At 40.2% G+C, this 21,284-nt stretch overlaps 1 protein-coding gene across 1 annotated transcript in view; it reads left to right on the top strand.

The window, feature by feature from the left end:
• The window catches only part of SLC26A7 (solute carrier family 26 member 7), a 126,952-nt gene that overhangs the window by 40,728 nt on the left and 64,940 nt on the right, over window positions 1-21,284 (top strand). Inside the window, exons 5-7 of the mRNA XM_084618350.1 lie at window positions 9,956-10,108; window positions 17,069-17,151; window positions 18,956-19,103. Coding sequence (XP_084474476.1) covers window positions 9,956-10,108; window positions 17,069-17,151; window positions 18,956-19,103 — 384 coding nt within the window. The remainder of the gene's footprint in view (window positions 1-9,955; window positions 10,109-17,068; window positions 17,152-18,955; window positions 19,104-21,284) is intronic.

Genomic DNA, 21,284 nt, shown 5'->3' with positions numbered 1-21,284 from the left:
ACAAAACCGGCCCCAGGACTGACCCCGGAGCACTCTGCTTGATTCCGGCTGCCAACTAGACATGGAGCCATTGATCACTACCCATTGAGCCCGACAATCTAGCCAGCTTTCTATCTACCTTATAGTCCATTCATCCATCCCATACTTCTTTAACTTGCTGGCAAGAATACTGTGGGGGACCGTATCAAAAACTTTGCTAAAGTCAAGGTATATCACATCCACCGCTTTCTCCATATCCACAGAGCCAGTTATCTCATCATAGAAGCCAATCAGGTTGGTCAGGGATGACTTGCCCTTGGTGAATCCATGTTGACTGTTCCTGGTCACCGTCCTTTCCTCCAAGTGCTTCAAAATGGATTCCTTGAGGACCTGCTCCATGATTTTTCCAGGGACTGAGGTGAGGCTGACTGGCCTGTAGTTCCCCGGATCCTCCTCCTTCCCTTTTTTAAAGATGCACTACATTAGCCTTTTTGCAATCATCTGGGACCTCCCCTGATCGCCACGAGTTTTCAAAGATAATGGCCAATGGCTCTGCAATCACATCAGCCAACTCCCTCAGGACCATCGGATGCATTGCACCTGGCCCCTTGGACTTGTGCATGTCCAGCTTTTCTAAATAGTCCTTAACCTATTCTTTCACCACTGATGGCTGCTCACCTCCTCCCTATACTGTGCTGCCCACTGCAGCAGTCTGGGAGCTGATTTTGTCTGTGAAAATCGAGGGGAAAAAAGCATTGAGTACTTCAGCTTTTTCCACATCATCTGTCACTAGGTTGCCTCCCCCATTCAGTAAGGGTCCCACACTTTCCCTGACCTTCTTGTTGCTAACATACCTGTAGAAACCCTTCTTGTTACCCTTCACATCCCTTGCTACCTACAACTCCAATTGTGCTGTGGCCTTCCTGATTACACCTCTTCATGCTCGAACAATATTTTTATACTCCCCCCAGTCATCTTTCCAAGTTTCCACTTCTTATAAACTTCCTTTTTGTGTTTAAGCTCACCGAAGATTTCTCTGCTAAACCAAGCTGATCGCTTGCCATATTTGCTATTCTTTCTGCACATCGGGGTGGTTTGCTTCTGCGCCCTCAATAAGGCTTCTTTAAAATACAGCCAGATCTCCTGGACTCCTTTCCCCCTCATATTAGTCTCCCGGGGATCCTGCCAATCAGTTCCCTGAGGGAGTCAAAGTCTGCTTTTCTGAAGTCCAGGGTTCGTATTCTGCTGCTCTCCTTTCTTCCTTTTGTCAGGACCCTGAACTCGACCATCTCATGGTCACTGCTGCCCAGGTTGCCACCAACTTCTACTTCCCCTATCAATTCTTCCCTGTTTGTGAGCAGCAGGTCAAGAGGAGCACGGCCCCGAGTTGGTTCCTCCAGCACTTGCACCCAGAAGTTGTCCCCAGCACTTTCCAAAAACTTCCTGGATTGTCTGTGCACTGCTGTATTGGTCTCCCAGCAAATGTTAGGGTGATTGAAGTCCCCCATTAGAACCAGGGTCTGTGATCTGGAAACTTCTGTTAGTTGTCCGAAGAAAGCCTCATCTATCTTATCCTCCTGATCTGGTGGTCTATAGCAGACACCCACTACAACATCACCCTTGTTGCTCTTGCCTCTAAACTTAACCCAAAAACTCTCAACTGGCTTTTCTCCAGTTTCATACTGGAGCTCTGAGCAATCATACTGCCCTCTTACATACAGTGCAACTCCTCCACCTTTTCTCCCCTGCCTGTCCTTCCTGAACAGTTTATACCCATCCATGACAGCGCTCCAGTCATGCGAGTTACCTCACCAAGTCTCTGTTATTCCAATCACATCATAATTCCTTGACTGTGCCAGGACGTCCAATTCTTCATGCTTGTTTCCTAGGCTTCTTTTGTTCGTGTACAGGCACCTAAGATAACTAGCTGATTGCCCTGCTTTCTCAGTATGAATCAGGAGGCCTCCCCTGTTGCACCACTGTGAAACAAAGAAATGTCTGTTTATTAGAAGGCATGGTTTTGCTTTAAAGGCACTATAAAAACTAGAAAAATTCCTTGGGCATGTTAGCACATATGGGTTGGTTTGAGAAGGCACCAGTATCTCAGTCAGAAGCACCAGGCAATAAAATTGGCAACATTAGTTGCCATGATATTAGTTTTATATGAGAACTATACTAAATAATTATGTACAATTGTGCATGTGACCAGCGAGTAAAAGGCGAGTTTGCCAACTACTCTTTTTGAACATTTTCTTGTATTTTCTCTAAAACTCACATAATCTGAATACTGCTGCACAGCCTCTTTTTTTCTTCATTCCACTCAAACCTCCCTCCCACCTACTTTAGGATGTTTTCTGACTCAGATACCCCTCAGGGCTGTAAAGCAGGAATCAAGAATGTTAATGAAGTGGGATAGGAAAGTCAAAAGGAAAACAAGGCAATGAAACATTTTCTTTTAATGAGAATGAGCTCACAATTAAATATGTACAAATGAGATTTATATGTGGAGAACAAATCTACTTTGAAGACCAGGGGCCTGTGGGATTTCTGAGTAAAGAACACACTTTTGTGATTTTTTAAAATCTTATTTTCTTGTGTACACTCTCATATTGGCCTTCTAACTTTTAACGTGTTCCCTAACTAAATTGTTCAGATTTTAGACTTAAATCATCTACAGCAGCTGCCAGTAGATTTATTTTCAATGTGGGTTGCATTTGCTGACCAAACAATGGAAAGAAACACTTAAAAAAATGTAATGGGTTCTTTTTGGCAGTTAAGTTGTATTGATTGGAGACCAGATGCCACTCTTTTGACTAATTTGTTGTTTTTATTCTCTTATTTTATTTGTTTTAACATCTGCACCCGTTTTTGGAGCTAATCTTCATGGTTTTAATTTAACCTCTTTAAAATAGGCAGAGGAACTCACTAATGTTTCAGAGTACACAGTCTTTCTATACTATGCACAGTTAAGGTTGGTGACTTTCTACTCGCACAAAACCAAACACTCTTGCCCCACTCCTCCTCTAATGCCCTGCCCCTTCTCTGAGGCCTTCCTCACTCACTCGCTCATTTTCACGCGGCTGGCTCAGTGGGTTGGGGTGTGGGAGGGGTTGAGGACACCGGCTGGGGATGTGGGCTCTGGGGTGGGGCTGGAGATGAAGGACTTGGGGTGCAGGAGGGGGCTCCAGGCTGAGGGGTAGAGCTGAGGGGTTTGGAGTATGGGAGGGGGCTCTGGGCTGAGGCAGGGGGTTGGGGTCTGGGAGGCGGTATGGGCTCTGGGCAGAAGTTTAGGTTCCGGGGTGGGGCCAGAAATATGGGGTTTAGGGTGTGGGAGGGGGCTCTAGGCTGGGATAGAGGGTTGGGGTGCGGGGGGGCGGTGAGGCTCTGGCTCAGGGTGTGGGGTCTGGTGTGGGGCCGAGGATGAGGGATTTGGGGTGAGGAGGGGGCTCTGAGTTGGGGCTGAGGGGTTTGGAGTGAAGGAGGGGGATCAGGGCTGGGGCATGGGGTGGGTGTGAGGGCTCCGGCTGGGGGTGCAGGCTCTGGGATGGGGCTGCAGGGTTTGGGCTGCAGGAGTGTGTTCCAGGCTGGGATTGAGGGTTGCGAAGGGTGGGAGAAGATCAGGATTGCGGGAGGGGGTTGGGGAACAGGAAGAGGTCAGGGTGCAGGCTGCACTTACCTCAGGCAGCTAGCAGAAGCAGCGGCATGTCCCGTCTCTGGCTCCTATGTGGAGGCGCAGCCAGGAGGTTCTGCGCACTGCCCCATCCACAGGTGCAACCACTGCAGCTCCCATTGGCCGCAGTTCCTAGCCAGTGGGTACTGCAGAACTGGCACTCGGGGTGGGGGAAGCGTGCAGAGCCCCATGACTGGTCCTAAACCTAGGAGCCAGAGGGGGAACATGCTGCTGCTTCTGGAGCCGCGCAGAGCCATGGCAGGCAAGGAGTCTGCCTTAGCCCTGCTGTGACTCCAACCAGACTTTTAATGGCCCGTTCTGGTTGAAAAATGGACACGAGGCAACCCTATGCACATTTGCCTTATATACAGTGTGCATATAGTTAAGGTCACCTAAAAGTGTTATTACTCTGCAAGGCCAGTGCATAATTTTTAAAGAAATTCAATGGCACTCAAGGTAATTCTCCTTGCAGGCCAGTAATTTTCCAACAGAGTGATTTTCACTCTATATGTTTACTTGTGTGTGAAGGTCGCCTGAAGTTTTACTTACTGCTCTGCTGAGAAATTACTGGACTTCAAGGGGAATTACCTTGAATTTCACTGAATTCCTGCAAAAATATGCATGGCTCCTTATAAGACATTAAGATTTTGGGTACGATCTTGACTAAATATACACTGTGTATATAGTAAAATTATGCAGAAAGTTACATCAACCTAATTTTAACTTTCATGGATCCTCAGATTTATTTTTGGGAGGGGGGATGAACTCGTAAATTCCAAAATACTTTTTTTAAAATTTGGAAGGAGATAAGACTCCTGAAATAATTAATGTAATCCACAATATTACTATGCCTCTTTCTAGTAAAAAAAAAAATCTGACATGCAAAAAAGAAGAAGATAGGAAACAACTAGTTATGATAATTACCATAAATATCTGATTACCCTTATAGTTCGTATATTCTGTTAATGATAATATTGTAATAACATCCTTAACTATGGAGCTCTTTCAGTATATACATCACCAATATATGTATATATTTAAATATGTAATTCATGATGTGTTTGTTGAAAATATATATATGTTTTATGGGTCAGACATCAGTGTTATCACAGACCTGTAATATAAAAATGCTCAGTGTTAACTCTATAAAACATTTTGAGCTTACTGATGGAGTGTACCGTATAGTGTAATATGTGGTTAAATACTTTAATACTAAGAGGTATATTATATATTTTGCAAAGGGCATGCACATAGTTTCTTAAAAAATAAGATGTTGATTCTGCTATTCTGATATCATTCCAATGAAATGGATAAACCCAGGCTTTCCAAGGCATGGCTTCATATGTGTGCACTTATTATTGGAAGCACTTTAATATGACCCATCTCTGCCACCTTTGTTTCAGTGTACTGCAGATTAAACCTATAAAAAGGTTGGGACCTTTTTGAACAGTGACTGTCCATAATACTGAACTGAGCGGTAGTATTATGATGTGGGTAATGAAGTATACTTTAACTTATTATCTGATCTAAGGCCTGGATCCTGCAAACACTTATTCACTTGCTTAACTTTTAAGTGTGTGAGAAGTACAGTTGCAATCAGTAGGTCTAGAGGTGAAAAAACTAATGTACTATGCTACCTTGACCTTGGTAAGTAAATAAATCTCTGGATAAACCTACACTAGCTTGCATTTTAAGTTCTTAAAAAGGCAATGTTTCCTCTCTAAGCGGCTGTGGATTTCATTAACACGTATCTTTTAACATTTAGTTATTTATAAAGCTTAATTGGAAGTTTTCAAATATCCAAGTTAAGATCTTAAGCTAAAAAGTAAAGCGCAGCATTGGTGAGTTGTTTGAAAAGTTGCCGTTAGTAGGGTAATTTTTTTAAAAAGGCAGGTTGAACTCATATTTCATGGGAATTAAATCAGTCAGGAAGTACAGCATTCTGTGGTCATCACAACCATGAAGAGGACCATTTTTAGCTGGTTGAATTTGAGATTAAGGGTAGATCCCCTTGTGTACAGAGTAAATACATGATGGTGTGGGATAGTATGGCATAAAGGTGTCATCAATCTAAATTTGGTTTGATCACATTACTAATTAATGGAAAAGCCGAAGTAAGTAATCCAGGTTATCTCAAATGCAGAGCTGGCACATTATCCTTTACATGTACTGTAAATTGCCTGGTACATTTTTGGGTGATGTAAAAAAATAATAACAATAATTTTCTGTATATGTCACATTTTTTAGAGAAAAATTAGTTTAAAAATATTATTAATATAATTCCTTCCTATCAAAAGCCAGGATCTCTCTGTCAATGTTTCCCACTGTACATGCCTCAAAACCTTGAAAAATTACCCAAAATAACTTTTCTATATATAATGTCACTATTTGAATGTTTTGAGATGTTGGACCAACCGGGGCCAGAAACAAAGCTTTTATCCCATGGAATACTGGGAATTCTTCATTTGCAATGGTATTAAGCTGTATTTTTGGCCCATGAGCCTTCCCCTGTATGGTGTAATTGCAAGGGGGAGGTTTTGGAATTCCAGATTTAAAGGGGAAAGGTGAACCATTAGTTTGGGAAGTTAGGGATTTTTTAAAATGGCATTTATTTGAACTTGCTCAAGGGGCTGGAATGCTAGATATAGCTAGAGATCAATAAAGTGATGTGATTGAAGGTGCACAATAAATGCAGTTCATTACATAGCTCTGCAGTTGATCCCATAGACCTTGTCTAGGGTAAGGTGTAAAGGTGTGATGTGAGATCCAGTAGCTAGCTCAATCTAATAACACCTTCTAGTCAACTCTAGAACCTCTAGCCAAGAGACAACAATGGTACTTACCGTGTTCTAAGGTATAATTGCTTTGTCTTGATTAGAGCTTTATAAGATGTTAATTAAATGAAGCTAGCTAACTCTATCTAACATTGTCTTTAAATCCTAGTCTAGACAGAGTCTCCACCATGCATGTGGGGAATTTATGTGTGTGTGCATGTGTACAACACTGTGTAATGTATGTGTATGTATGTATTTATGCATGTAGATGAATATACAAAGAGATTAAAGTTCTATTGTTCTTGGAAATACTATGGACACAGATTATTATTGTCATAGAATTTAATAAAAATTTCCTGCAGAAATGTTTGTTACGGATACGGATCTATAACTGCCACGGACGTCTGGGAGCCTTGGCTATAACTTCAATTGAAGTATTTTAAAGATTAAATGGCAGACACAGTAGCCTCTATATTCTTCATAGACGGAACACTACAGGGGATGTCCAAGTGTAAGAATATTCCATGTTCTGATTTGTACATTAGATTGTGACTCTCCTGCGTATTTATAAACCTTCTATTTGATGGAGATCCTTGATTAAACATTACAGTGATTCCCTCAAGTTCATGGAAATGAATTTTTTATCTGCTTTTAAAAATTTCTACTACAGAGGAAAGACATAAAAATTATCTTTGGACAGTGTAGATAGACATCTCTGATTTGCCTAAATTAAATACATCCAGGAGGTCTCAGTTCATCTAGTAAACACTTAAATTCATTGTTGCTACACATGGATCATCAAATGCTGACACTTCAGCAGAAACTGGTCATTTGAAATAAGCTTGCAGCTCTTTAATTTCTGAGAATGGGAGTCAGTCTAGCTCTTCTTTTTCCTTATCAACTTTACTTTAGCTATGGATATGTACTTCCATAGTTTCTGAGCCAAGGATGACTTTGTAGACACTTTGACACAGCTTTCCAAATTTTTTCTTTTGTCCTAATTGATCCCAGCTTCTTGTGGGGCACAGAGGAAAAGTCCCATGCTGTCTGTAATGTACATTTTTGGGCAGTGATGATATATTAATAGCCAAGTCTCAAACCATTCAGTATAGCATCCTCCTTGATGCATTACACAAGGACACCGTGTGGTTAGATTGTGGTTTTTGTTTTACTCCTCGTTCACCTATTGCGTATTGCTCTTATAAAATAATGTTATTTACAAAGGCTAGACAGTGACTGAATAAGATGACTTTAAAATTTGAGAGTTTTTTCCAGGCTCTGAGAAACATTCCCACTGAAATATGCTTGTTGTTATTCTGGCCTGGGTTCCAGTATTTTTTCCCCTTGTGAACTATCAACAGGTTTCTTTTCTTTCCCATTGTCATATTTTTCTTGTGATTGTTTTCCATAATGGAAAACTGAAATATTCATAAAATCTAACAAACATTGGAGCTTTTAACTTGCTCATTTAAAAAAAAGTATCATAGTCCTATCCAAGAATGACAGAATCATAGAAATTAGAATAGAAAAGTCCTCTATGGTGGTTTAGTCAACTCCCCTGCCAAGGTAGAATTGTTCCTTGAGATAAGTTTTGTAGTGCTTTGTCCAGTCCAGTTTTAAATGTCTTTGTTTAATCCCCGAACTGTCAAGAAGTCCTCTTACCATCATAAGGACATTTGAAAATGCATTCATTAATCACCTTTCCAACAAAGTGGAGGTTTCTGTCTTCATTTATTTTAGGGATATTTTTAGTTGCCCTTAGAACAGACACCCTGACTTTTCATATCTGAGCTTCAATTCTCTTTATTTTATTGTCTTGCATTTTATAGCATATAAATAAGAGATTATTTATGTTGCAGCCTAGATCTGTACAGTTTCCTGGATTTCTTCTTCTGTATAGGCTTTCAGCATTCCTTTTGGAGACTTTTCTTTCAAAGAAACAGAAAATACTTTAGCTTTGTCAGTCATCTAAATCTCTGTTACCTATTGTTATCTTTTTCCTATTTTCTCATAATGGACTAATGAATTTTCTGGATTTTTGAATGGCTTTCTTCCAGACATGTTTGTCATTCATGCTATAATACAGATATATGTGGGATAAGTGTGACATGAAATGGAATTTTTTAAGACAACTTGGTTAGGTGTCCAACCTATATTTCTTCCATATTCTCTCCTTTCATTTCTTTCTCCCTCCCACAAGATGTATGTGTCAAAGAATAATGGGGGCTTCTTGTTAGATATACATTCAGAATCATTAGCCTTAGACAAATGGTCTTTTCCATACAAACTATCCAGGATTCTTGACTCCCTTCAGAGCACATCCCTCCTCTCAACTACCTTTCTATATTCAGTTTACAGGTCAGCCTACATGGCTGTTGGGAAAAATCAGAATTCAGGTGGAGGCCTAACTTGTTCTTCTTAAGGCTTCAGAAAGGATGTGTACTATATATGCTCCTATCACTTTTGTTCCTCTAGCAAATAGCTTGCTACACATCAGAGGCATGAAAAATTTGACTGCAGATTTTCTTTCTTTCTCTATTTTTCTGGACAGGATCCTGTAGAAGTTATCTCTATCTTTCCTCAGATCTTCTAACCTCTTCAATGGATTTGGAAATTTCTTCATCAACTTTAATCGCAGAGATGTGTCTCTTCTGGATCCTCAAATTTGGAACAGGTTAGGGCTGTATACTTCTTCAGCTTATCCTGTTATTCTCAGGATGCAATTAGAGATATTCTAAACCAGGGGTAATCAGTGATTTCAGAGTTAGTGAATCAGAGATCTGGTTCTATCCATTTCACAGTAGCTTAAATACAGTATTTATGGCAGATAATCACACATTCACTTCTGTGAGTGGATGGATGCTTTCATGGTACCAGTGAGCCATTCCGAATACAGGATAGGCAACATGAAATTATTTGATATGGTAATTGTATTTTTCCTTTAAATATCATTAAAATGGATTAATCACATTTACTGGTTGTGCCAGAATTAAGGAAAATTTGCATTCTTGTGAAGCATATTACATACATATGTTTACTGACAGGATTGAAATATTTAATTAATGATCCTGGAGTCAAATATGAAGGCGTTACTCAGTTTTTACACAGTCATTCTCTGACTGAATTCAATGGGAGTTTTGAATGAATAAGGACTGAATAAAATCTCAGTAAGGACATCAAGATTTGCTCTATCATACTTCCAGGATAATTTTGCTTTATTAAGTGTGTTTTTGTTAGTGGAAATGTATAGTATTGTTTGCATTAAAAAGTTATTGTAAAGCTATTCACATCTTTCAGAACTGTTTCAAGCAGAAGTCCTTTTGTAATAGTAGATCCATGATTTTTTTCCCTCCAAAATGTTGAGTGAATACCATTATGTCAGGTTGCTTAACTCCTATAGCATTGGTTCAGCTTTTAAGAATAGTTCTGTACATCTGAGAATGTATTAGGTTGCATCCTAGCATGTGGTATTTTGTCACATATACAATTCTATTGTCATCTCAGTTTTGTTTTTTGTTTTTTATCACTGTAGATTTATGCCTACATATTTGAAAACATCAAATCAGTTCAATTAGAAGCATTGCTTCTGTCCTTGGTAAGCCTGGTGGTGCTCGTTCTGGTTAAAGAACTGAATGAAAAATTTAAAAGAAAAATTAAAGTAGTTCTTCCCATTGATTTAATTCTGGTAAGTATGAAATCAAGTATCAGACTTATTGCCTTTCAAAGCTTGCAGTTGTTTAACTAAACTGCTAAAGCTTACTGTGTTGTCGATTGCTACCCAGGGCCACACCTGCCACTTATTAAATACAGAGCTAATTTGCATGGCTGTATGTTAATGTATGAACAGGAAACAGTTTGGATAAATAATTAAAAATAGAAGTGACACATGTTTTCAATTTATAAAACATTTTTCATATGTTTACTGCTTCTTACATATATACAAGAACATGAGGCCTAAAATGTTAATATGAGCAATTTTAAGTATAAAAACAAAAATGTAATTGCTATGTTTTTGCTCTGAAGCCATAAGAGACGAATGCTGGTTAGCTGTAGTCAAACACTGTTTTTTACATTTATTTATGACAAAATCAGTACCTGAACTATCATTTTCTATAACTTCCGGTTTTCTTTTCATGTGGTGTAGGGTAAATAGAAATTAGCTACAGTGCTGTGAGTGCTCTACATTCAGACATCAAGTGGTAATTCAGACATTTCCCTGCACCCAGAGCTGGGATTCTGTTTTCCTCAGAACCTCTTACAGAAAGCAAACAGATTTTGAGAGAAGAATTCTGAAGTCCATGTGCTCTTCACAGTGTACCAATCTTGTACTTTTGCTTTCTTTGGACTCTCTTATACAAAAGGAGACATTTTCTAAGGAAGCAAAATGCTGAAGCACTATCAACTGATGTTGCATAGGTCATTATAACAAACTATGTTGGGCATTTTTTCATAAAGAACGGGGGCCAATTTGGAATCACATTGAATTAATTACTAACTATTCTGTATGCTGCTGAATTGACTGGATTTTTTGCAAGCTATCTCTGGAATGACATGGCATCTAGAAAACTGTAGAATAAGTGTGCTTCTATTTATGCACAAAACTGTCTGATTTCAAACTATGTCAGACATGTGACCTATTTGGTTTACTGTTTGTTCCCAGTTACTTGGTAGTATGTACTTCTCTGTATGTCTGATGATTATGGAACCACCCAATTTCATCTGCTTAGTCTCAAAAATACAAAGGATATAGAATCATAGAAATGTAGGGCTGGGAAGAACTATCCGTTCCCTGCACTGAGGCAAGACCATGTATCCCTAGACCAACTGTGATTTTAACCTGTTCTTAAAAACCTCCAATAATGGGGACTCCACCACCTTGTTTGGTAACCTATTCCAGTACTTAACTATCCTTATATTAGAAAACTTATCCTACTAACTAATCTAAATCTCCCTTGCTGCAGATTAAGGCATTAATTCTTGTCCTGCCTTCTGTGGACATAAGAACTTTTGATCATGGTCCTCTTTATAACATCCCTTAACATATTTGAAAACTTTTACCAGGTCCCCCCTCAGTCTTCTTTCCTCAAGACTACACATGCCCAATTTCTTTAACCTTTCCTCCTGAGTAAGGTTTATATATATACCTTTGAACTCTTTCCAGTTGCCCTCCTTTGAACTCTTTCCAGTTTGTCTCCATCTTTCTTAAAGTGTGGTACCCAAAACTGGACACAGTACTACCGCTGAGTCCTTACCAGGGTTGAGCAGAGCAGGACAATTACCTCCTGTGTCTTAGGGCCTGTCTTCACTATCGTGTCACATCGGTGCAGCTGCATCGATGCATCTGCACCAATGTAATGTGTCTGGTGAAGACTTACTATGTCGACAGAAGAGCACTCTCCCATTGACATAATTATTCCACCTCAATGACAGGTGGAAGCTATGTTGGTGGGAAAGTGTCTCCCAACGACATAGTGTCGTGTAGACACCACTTTAAGTTGATGTAACTTATGTTGCTCAGGAGGTGGCTTTTTCACACCCCTGAGCGACGTAAGTTACATTGACTTAAGTGGTAGTGTAGACAAGCCCTTAGATGCAACGTTCCTGTTAATACACCGCAGAACGATGTTAACCTTTTACACAACTGCATCACACTGGTGACGTGTATTCAATTTGTTATCCACTGTAACTCCTAGATCTTTTTTAGCAGTAATACTGCCTAGCCATTTATTCTCCATTTTTATTTGTGTATTTGTACTTTGTTTTGCACTTGTCTTTACTGAATTTCATCTTAATGATTTTAGAACTATTCTGCAATATATCAAGGTCAATTTTGAATTCTAATCCTGTCCTTCAAAGTGCTAGCAACCCCTCCCAGCGTGGTGCCATGTTCAGATTTTATAAACATGGTCTTCAGTCCATTATTCAAGTCATTAATGAAAATATTGAATAGTACTGAACCCTGTGGAACTCCACTAGGTACGTCCTGCTAGTTTGACAATGAATCATTGTTAACTACTCTTTGTATATGATTTTTTAACAAGTTGTGTGCCCCCTTTAAAGTAGTTTTATTTACACCAGTGGTTCTCAACCATGGGTGCGCGTACACAGAGGTGTTCCAAGGGCTACATCAACTCATCTAGATATTTGCCTAGTTTTACAACTGGCCACATAAAAAGTACTAGCAAAGTCAGTACAAACTAAAATTTCATACAGACAATGACTTGTGTATGCTGTTTTGTATACTGTACACTGAAATGTAAGTATAATACTGAAATTCCAATTGATTTATAATTATATAGTAAAAATGAGAAAGTAAGCAATTTTTAATCAATAGTGTACTGTGACACTTTTGTGTTATGTCTCATTTTGTAAGCAAGTTGTTTTTAAGTGAGGTAAAATGTGGGGTACGCAAGAAAAATCAGACTCCTGAAAGGGGTATAATAGTCTGGAAAAGTTGAGAGCCGCTGATTTAGACAACATTTCCCTAGTTTGCTTATGAGAATGTCATGTGGGAATGTGTCAAAAGCTTTGATTATAATCAAGATAATTCATGTCTACTGCTTCCTTCTTGTCCACTATGTCTGTAACCCTGTCAAAGAAGGAAATTAGGTTGTTTTGTCATTATTTGTTTTTGACAAATCCATGCTGGCTATTCCTTATAACCCTGTTATCCTCCCGGTGCTTACAAATTGATTGTTTAATAATTTGTTCCAGTAACTTCCTAGGTATCAAAATTAGGCTGACTGATCTATAATTCCCTGAGTCCTCTTTCTCCTCTTTTTAAAGATAGGTATTATGTTTGCCCTTCTCCAGTCTCCTGGAACCTCCCCTGTCCTCCATGAGTTCTCAACAGTAATCACTAATGGTTCTGAGATTGCTTCAGCAAGTTCCTCAAGTACCCTAGGGTGAATTTCATCAGGCCCCACTGACTTGAATACACCTAACTTGTCTAAATATTCTTTAATTTGCTCTCTCCCTATTCTGACTTGTGTTCCTTTCCCCTTGTTAATATTAACTGTGTTTAGTATCTGGTCACAATTAATTTTTTAGTGAAGACTGACACAAAATAGTCATTAAACACCTCAGCATTCTTGATGTCTTTTATTAGCTCTCCTTCCCCACTACACCTACATTTTCCTTTGGCTTTCTCTTCCTCTTAATATATTTCTAGAACCTCTTCTTATCGGTGTTTGTGTCCTTTCCTAGGTGTTATGTTCATCAGGCAGATGGAGTTGCGGTACTTAGAACTGGATGAAACTTTTTTTTTTTTTTGCCAAACAATGCAGGTTTGGGTGAACCAAAACATTTTGTGAATTTGTGTCAATTTTGCCAAAATGTCAGTTGGATAAAAACCCTCTAAAACAATTCTGAAAAATATCAAATAATTTCATTTCAACAATTTCAAAATAAAACATTTCAATGTTTCATTTAAAAATGATTTTTCATTTTGATATGTATTATTTATTAACAAAATTAAAAATGTTTTTAAAAAGTTTGAAAACAAAACTGTTTCATTCAATCTGAAATAAAATTTCTGTTCAGGCCCAAACGATTTTTTTCTGACTCTTTGATTTGCCAAAACATTTGAAACATTTTCATTTTGGGTTGATCTGAAATCAATATTTGTTTTGATTTTTCAGAAAGGCCAGCGGACAGAAAAGCCAGTTATTCTCACAGCTGTGCCCAGATATCCTTTTGTGTAGAGTAACTATTTAAGCCACAGTCCTTGAGATAAATGTAGACTGTAGGTTCACTTTGCTTTCATAATTTTAAAATATTGTTTCTAGAAAGAAGTGACACTTTTTTTCTCCATATGGATAAGTGGCTTCTTGTAAGACCTTATTGAAGTTTGGAAGTGCTTTTCAAAATTAATATGAAAATGGACTCTGTCCCTTTGAATTTTCTGCTATAGTTGACTGGAGAGATAATTAGAATACTGTATCCATGGTGGGTTTCCCTAGGGGAGGCTAGCTCCCTGTCCTGCCTCTTCCGTCCTTGGCTCTGACCAGACTCCACCCCCACCTTGCCTCTACTTGGCTCCCTCCCCACTCAGCCCCCCGATGCCAAGATCCTCCTTACCCTGTCTCTGCCCGCTGCATCCTTCCTCACCACTCTGGTGCCGCAAGAACCCCTTGCCTGCTGCTGTCCTCACTGCCCCGTCTGCTGGTCGCCTCCTCACTCCCCCACCAGAGCCTCCCCGCCCACCATAAGACCGCCGCACGCCTTCTGCTTGCCTCTTCACCCCTGCACCTGCCTGCCACTCATCTCCTCACCCCCTGCCAGTCCTCCCCTGTCTGCTGTGAGACCCCCCACTGCTGGCCTCCTCACTCCCCTGCCCATCCACCCGCTGCTGGCCTCCTCACTCCCCTGCCTGCTGCTGGCTTGCCACATCCTTCCTCACTCCCTTACTCCCGCAGGGAAGGAAAGTGAGGAGGGATGCTGCGAACGGCTGGGACCTCCAGAGAGGGGGGTGGAGTGGAGGATAGGAGGAAGACTTACCAGGCAGGCAGCTGGTGGGGTCCTTGGGGAAGGGGCGCAGAGAGGGAAAGAGGCGGGGCCACCACTGCCCAGGTGTCTGGCGGCGGGTCAGCGGCGGCTGCACCAGGGAAGGCTTAGTTTTCCTTGGCTTATTATACCGACCACCCATGACTGTATCTCTTAGCTGTGTGCTTAAGAATGCAGATTGGATAGAATTTAATATTTTTGTCTCTTAGCCGCATATGTAAACCCTCTGAGAGGCGCAAACTTAGTTTAGAAGTTTGATTTAGAAACGTAGCAGCTTGTAAGACCAGAGACTTTTGGTGTTAGAACACCTGAGACTCTAGCATGGTTTAGAAATATTGTTACAACATAGCTTGGCCCCATGTACACTGAAAGACCTAACTATTTGTTGAGGGATTACTATGTTGTGGCACATGCCCCCAAAATGGCAGGAAGTACACAATAGACAAGGCCTAAGCTAGAAGCAATTTCATGTCTGAGCAAGAAAGGATGAGTTATTATTCAGTCAGAAAAGTGTTTGTATAGCATGTCCCAGGAACCATGAGAGACCTAGTCAGATACTTATGAAAATACTGTGAGGAAGGGAGTCAGACAGAGGGGAAGTCAGGGGGAAGTTGTGGAAATGCACAGGCAATAAACCCAGTAGACCTAAACCACCGCAGCCTAAGGGAGATGCTATTGTTCAAGGTAAGATACACAGCAACGTGTCAGGTTACAATGGAATTCTTCAGCCACTTTGCAACTGATTAAAAAAAAGAAACTGAAAAGGACATGAATGGCCTGAAAAACCCACAGAAAAATGTATGTGGGGGAATGAAAACTCTGAAGATCCCCTTGCTGAGTTTCTCCTAGCATCACTGTGCAGAGACCCACCAAATCGTGTAGATCCCATGCCCAAAGAACAACATGTGCTGGTCCTGAGAGGGTGGGAATTATGGTGCTGCTTCCCTACTAGTAGCCACATGCATGGATTGTCCCCTTGGTGTGCAGATTTGAAGGGGGACAGTCACATTTGGATAAGAAAACTTATAGAGAATAGCGTATACTTAGTACAAATAATAGTTCGCACATGTGTTTTCCAGTTCTCTGAAACACAAAACATGAGGTGGAGCCCAGAGGAAAGCAACCTAAACAGCACTGTGCAGGAGGTCAACTATGATGATCATGATGGTCCTTTCTGACCTGAAAGTCTATGAGCATGTTGCTACTTCAAAACACTAGAATTTGTTAAAAAAGACTTCGGCATTGACAGGCTGCATATTAACATGCACTTGGAAGGATACAGTTTTGTGCTGCATTTTGTTAGTGGGTCGGTGGACACAAATTGAACATCTATAACTGGTGTGGGTGTGGGGGCAGCAGTACATGTTTGGCAGATGTGTACTTAAATAAGCACAATCTCCTTTAATCTCCAATACCATAAACGTTCATGTTCCCGTACAAAAATACTGTAATATTCTACAGTAATTGCTCAACACATTGCAGATGTACTCTTTTGGACCAGTTCTGCAAAACTTTTTAATATTTGTTGGATTTTAGTGAAGTATGAGATTTTCTCAACATAATCCCTACAGATTCTGGTTCTATGCATTGATTTTCTTAGCTGTGCCCTCAGTGGGTTGCAGCAACATGTTTTGGCTCTATATACTATGGCATCTTGTAGTGAAACTTACAAGATATATATTTTTTGGCATAGTTTTCCACTAATATGGCTGTCATCCTTTCTAAACAGAATATTGTACTTAAAGCTTAAATAAAGGTATTTTTATTAACTAGTATGCAAATTTCAAGACATTAGAGTGGCATCTTTAGGAAGGAATATTTAGAGAGGTATCTTTCAGGACTCTAGTAGGCAACTTTAGGAAGGAAGAATGGTCCAGTGGCTGGGTGTTAGCTTAGGACTTCAGAGATCTGGTTTCAATTCTCTGCTCTGCCACAGACTTCCTGTGTGATCTTGGGCAAGTCACTAGACCGCTCTGTGTCTCGGTTCTATTTCTGTACAATGAGGATAATAGCATGTCCCTACCCCACATGGATATCGTGAAGATAAATACATTAAATACTGTGAAGCACTCAGATATTGCAGCAATTTGGGTACCTAATAAATGGAACATTAACAGCATTTCTGTACTGAATTAAATAGATCATTGCTACATCCATTGGCTGCTACTGTGCTGATATGGAGTACACCTATGGCCTAGCAGTTGTGGGACATATTCCAGAAGGGTAATGTGTTCTTTATTTGCTTATGGTTTTTAAATGTGTGTATGTTTAGAGAACAGTCCATGAAAAGATCAAATAAAATGAAAATGGAGAGTACTGCAATACTTCAAATACTCAAGTTTCAGCCCTCAAATATAGCCCCTCACTGGAGAAGTTTGTTGATACCATCCTGAGCAATGCAGAAGTTCAGGTGCCTGTGGGGACTGTTTCATTATTTTATAGGACAAATGATGCCCTAAGATGTCCAGTGGATATAAGAAAGGTTGGGTGGTAAAACACTCTCCCCTACTACAACACAAACTGCCAGGCCTCCTTCGCCAGTACACCTACCAAAATAATTCTCTCTGTGCTGCCACAGACCAGGTGTTATGGAGGAGCTTGCCATGGGCAGAGGGTGGGTAGTTAGCACCCTTCTTCTGCAGCAGTGTTTCTACACCTTTTCACTTTATTTATTTTTTCTTTTTATTTCTAAACTGGGATATTGAGCCATTCTCCCCCTACTTTCCCAAGTAATCTATTGGTGTCTAATAGGACATTTCCTATTAAATAATTTTTTTTACGGGAATATGTTACCAAAGGATGTATTTTTGAATAGTATTTTAACAAATATAGAAGCACCATAGTTACTATGGTGATGAACATATTATAGATAGAGAGAACCTACTTCATTGGGGAACATGATCCCAGAATACCGCCTGATTCTCATGATCATTATCAGTTGATAAGGTTTAAAAATGGGGCTTAGCAAGTTCACCCGTTAGTTTTCCAACCACTTCTAGGGTTTCCCCATGTGACATAGGCCCAGTGCATTCTGGGAAGCCCAGGAGACCATGTGTGTATTGGGAACTTGCAGCAATAGGAGGAAGATACTGGAATCTGTTGAGAGAGCCAATTATATGAGCTGTTTGGGGCAAATTAGGCATCACATATCTAAACTCAGGGTTTGGATAAGGCTAAATGCATCTCTTTAATATGTATCATGAAGAGTTACGATTTATTTGTGCAGCTTTAATTAAAAGAAGCTTATTGTGTGCAACCTAACACATAAAGAATTGCTACAGAAAGTGTTGAAGAAATGCAAATGCAGCCTGTAACCTCCAAAAACCAGTAAATGCTTTGAGAGGCTTAAATTAAATTGTTGTATGTTACAAAATCAGGAAACAAGATTTCAGGGGCTGAGCTGATTTATGTGGACCCATTAGCAGTTCACTAGTTCATTGTTTTACATATGGCAGATTCCATTTGAGATAGTTTCATTCAGGCTGCAGATTCAAATGGATATGGTATTCTTCCTCTCCTAAATTGTTGTGAAGTATTACTTTATTATTATTATTAGTCATCCCATTCTCCTATCTCCCACATATTAAGTCAGCAAAATACATATTTTGGGGCATAAATTTCTTATTTAACACTAATATATCTTTCAGATAGGGGGCACTGTGGCTACCACCCACTGTCAACAGAAGGAGCACTAATGTTGTCAAAGTGACAGGCTACATTGGCATTTTAAGCACTGTGTACTTTAAAGGAGTTCTACCCAACATGGTTCTCAAAATGCTAGTGGCTGCCAGCATCCTTTTTACACTACTGCTCCTGCTGTTGTTACCACTGTTTGATGCAACTGAAAAAGTGGTATCAATGATGTGACATTTAGGGCAAAAAGCCTCAGTGTCTACAAGCCCTGTGTCTCTGTGAGCTTGTCTGCATTTCAATTAACTATAACTTTGGTTCAGGATTTATCACACATGTATCACACAAGTCCAATATCACACAAGTCCAATAAAAAGGATTGTATTTACCTTTACAGGATACCAGCACCGAAAGCCCCATCCATGAACATCCTCTCTGAAGTAGTTACTGAAGCTTTTGGAGTAGCATTAGTTGGTTATGTAGCATCACTAGCCCTGGCTCAAGGCTCTGCCAAACAGTTCAAATACTCTGTGGATGATAACCAGGTAAAGCATTTTCTTTTCAGTGCCAGCAGATCATAAAATGACTGTGATGTTTTGGGAACACGCAGTAGTCAGGAGCTTAGCAGGTGACTGAGGCATTTCATATGTTATCATGAGGACTTTAGATGATAGTAGTAAACACCCAGTGCAGTCCCAATGAGCTCTGCAAAGCTTCCTAGTCTGTGAAGGATGCTACTAATTCTAAGGGGACACAAGCCTCAGTAGCAGCCATGGAATGTTGCATTAGGCACCAACAGTGGTCAACTTGGGTTTCAGTGTGTTCTTCAGTGACGTAACATGAGGCAGCTTCTTCCAAGGCAACTCAGTGAGAGAAGAATTTTACATGGGCCACAGACTGAAGAAACAGAGCAGTAACTGGAGTGAGCCAGGAACTTACAGGCCCATGTGCTCACCTGATCTTCTTACAAAATGGGGCTTGTGCAAAGTATGAGTTCCATTTCAAGTAAAGGATGATTCTTTATAAGAAGTAGAAGCAGTGCTGAAGACACTATAAAGGCTGTTCTTCATAAGAAGTAGAAGACAACGCTGCCAAACCCTCAGCTGCAGAGGCTGCCAGTCCTAAGGGTTCCAATCCTCAAGGGACAGGCTGAAGTGTCAGTGGACTGTTTGCTGCTTATGCCACTCTGCTGCTGGATGTGGCGTAGGAGCTACGTCAGGTTGGCTGAGTGCTCTGGGAAGATAATAACTTAAGCAGTTGGTGGGAAATACATGTACTCAGGGACAAGTTCTCTGTTGGATATGGTCCCATAGGTAGAGCTGATGGGGAATTTTTCAGCTAATCCTTTTTCGTCAAAAAAGTCCATTACTCAAAACCAAAATTGTTCATGAAACACAAAGTCAGTTTAGCTGAATCTCCCAACTCCAAAAAATGTTGAAAAAACATTTTAAAATTGTCTAAATATTCCATTTTGACCTTTTCAAAACAAAAATGTTCAGTTTTCCAGTTCAGACTGACTTTTTGTTTTGAAATGTAAGCTAAATAGACTGAAAAAAGGTTAAACAAAAGAAAAAAGGTCAGAATCAAAACAAAACATTTTGAACTTATCAAAAGAAAATGTTTTGATTGACCCAAAGTGGGGAAAAAATGTTCAGCTTGCTAACTATTTTGAGATTTTGGCTTTTCATCATGAGTCAAGACTGTAAAAATGTTTGAACTCTCTAAAATACTAACAGGATGGGAAAACTGTTCCCTTCCCAGTTCTGTCTGCCTGTGGGACTGAAATGCCACCCCTGCCTTCCTGCCCCATTGTGGAGCAGTTTGAGGTGGATAAGCCATGGCTGAACAGTGAATGATTGGCCTTGTAGATGGAGACTTATTTGAATGTCTTTGCAGACACCCCAGTTTTGCTTGAACCAGCCCATGTCTTTTGCAAACTCTGACATCAGTACATCATTGAGACATGGATGTGTGAATGTCTTCTTTGCTCATGTTTTAAAAAATATTTCTGCGCGCAATCTTCCATTAGTTCTGATTTATGTCACAAAGCCATGTTTTGTGGGGAAGGGAGAGAGAAGATGGATGGCCTGAGTGATGGCAGGCATTATAGCTGCAAATGGCAGGAATAAGATAATGCCTCCAGGGGGACTTAGTCTGCAGCCCTTGCTGTGTCTTTAGTAAATGTGTAGCATACACATGCACAGCTGAGCCCTCCAGCAGCTTGCTGGTCTGCAGGTGGGAAGACACGTGGTCATGCAGGTGGCTGGATATGCCACCTATGGGGCAGTAAGTACTGCCAGCGCCATTAGTGGTCTCAGTGTTTGGGGAAGAGGAAAAAGGTCTCCCTGGGCTCTCTCCCTGACTCAGTGCACTGATGCTGAAGAACCATAATCAGACATTGTATTAGAACACAATGTTCACCTCAGTATGCAGCTTGCAAGATCTTGGATGGCTTCCTCGCCCCAACTAGGCTTTTCATGTCTAAGTCTTTTTGCTCAGAGGTAGCTGCATTTCAGTCCTGGGTGAGGTATAAAGCACATTAGTCATGAAAGATACCATATAAATGCAAGTTACCATTTCTACTACTCCATTAAAACTTGCTCTCAAAGAAGGTAATTAACCATTCTTCTTCAATATTTCTTATTGAAAGTGGAGATTGGCCTGAGCATACTTCAGAGCTAAACACCCCCAAACTTTGGGCTGTTCAAAATGGATCTGGATGTAAA

This window comes from Lepidochelys olivacea (genome assembly GCF_965140295.1).
Source record: "Lepidochelys olivacea isolate rLepOli2 genome assembly, chromosome: 2".
Lineage (NCBI taxonomy): Eukaryota > Metazoa > Chordata > Testudines > Cheloniidae > Lepidochelys > Lepidochelys olivacea.
This window is presented reverse-complemented; position numbering and strand designations above follow the sequence as displayed.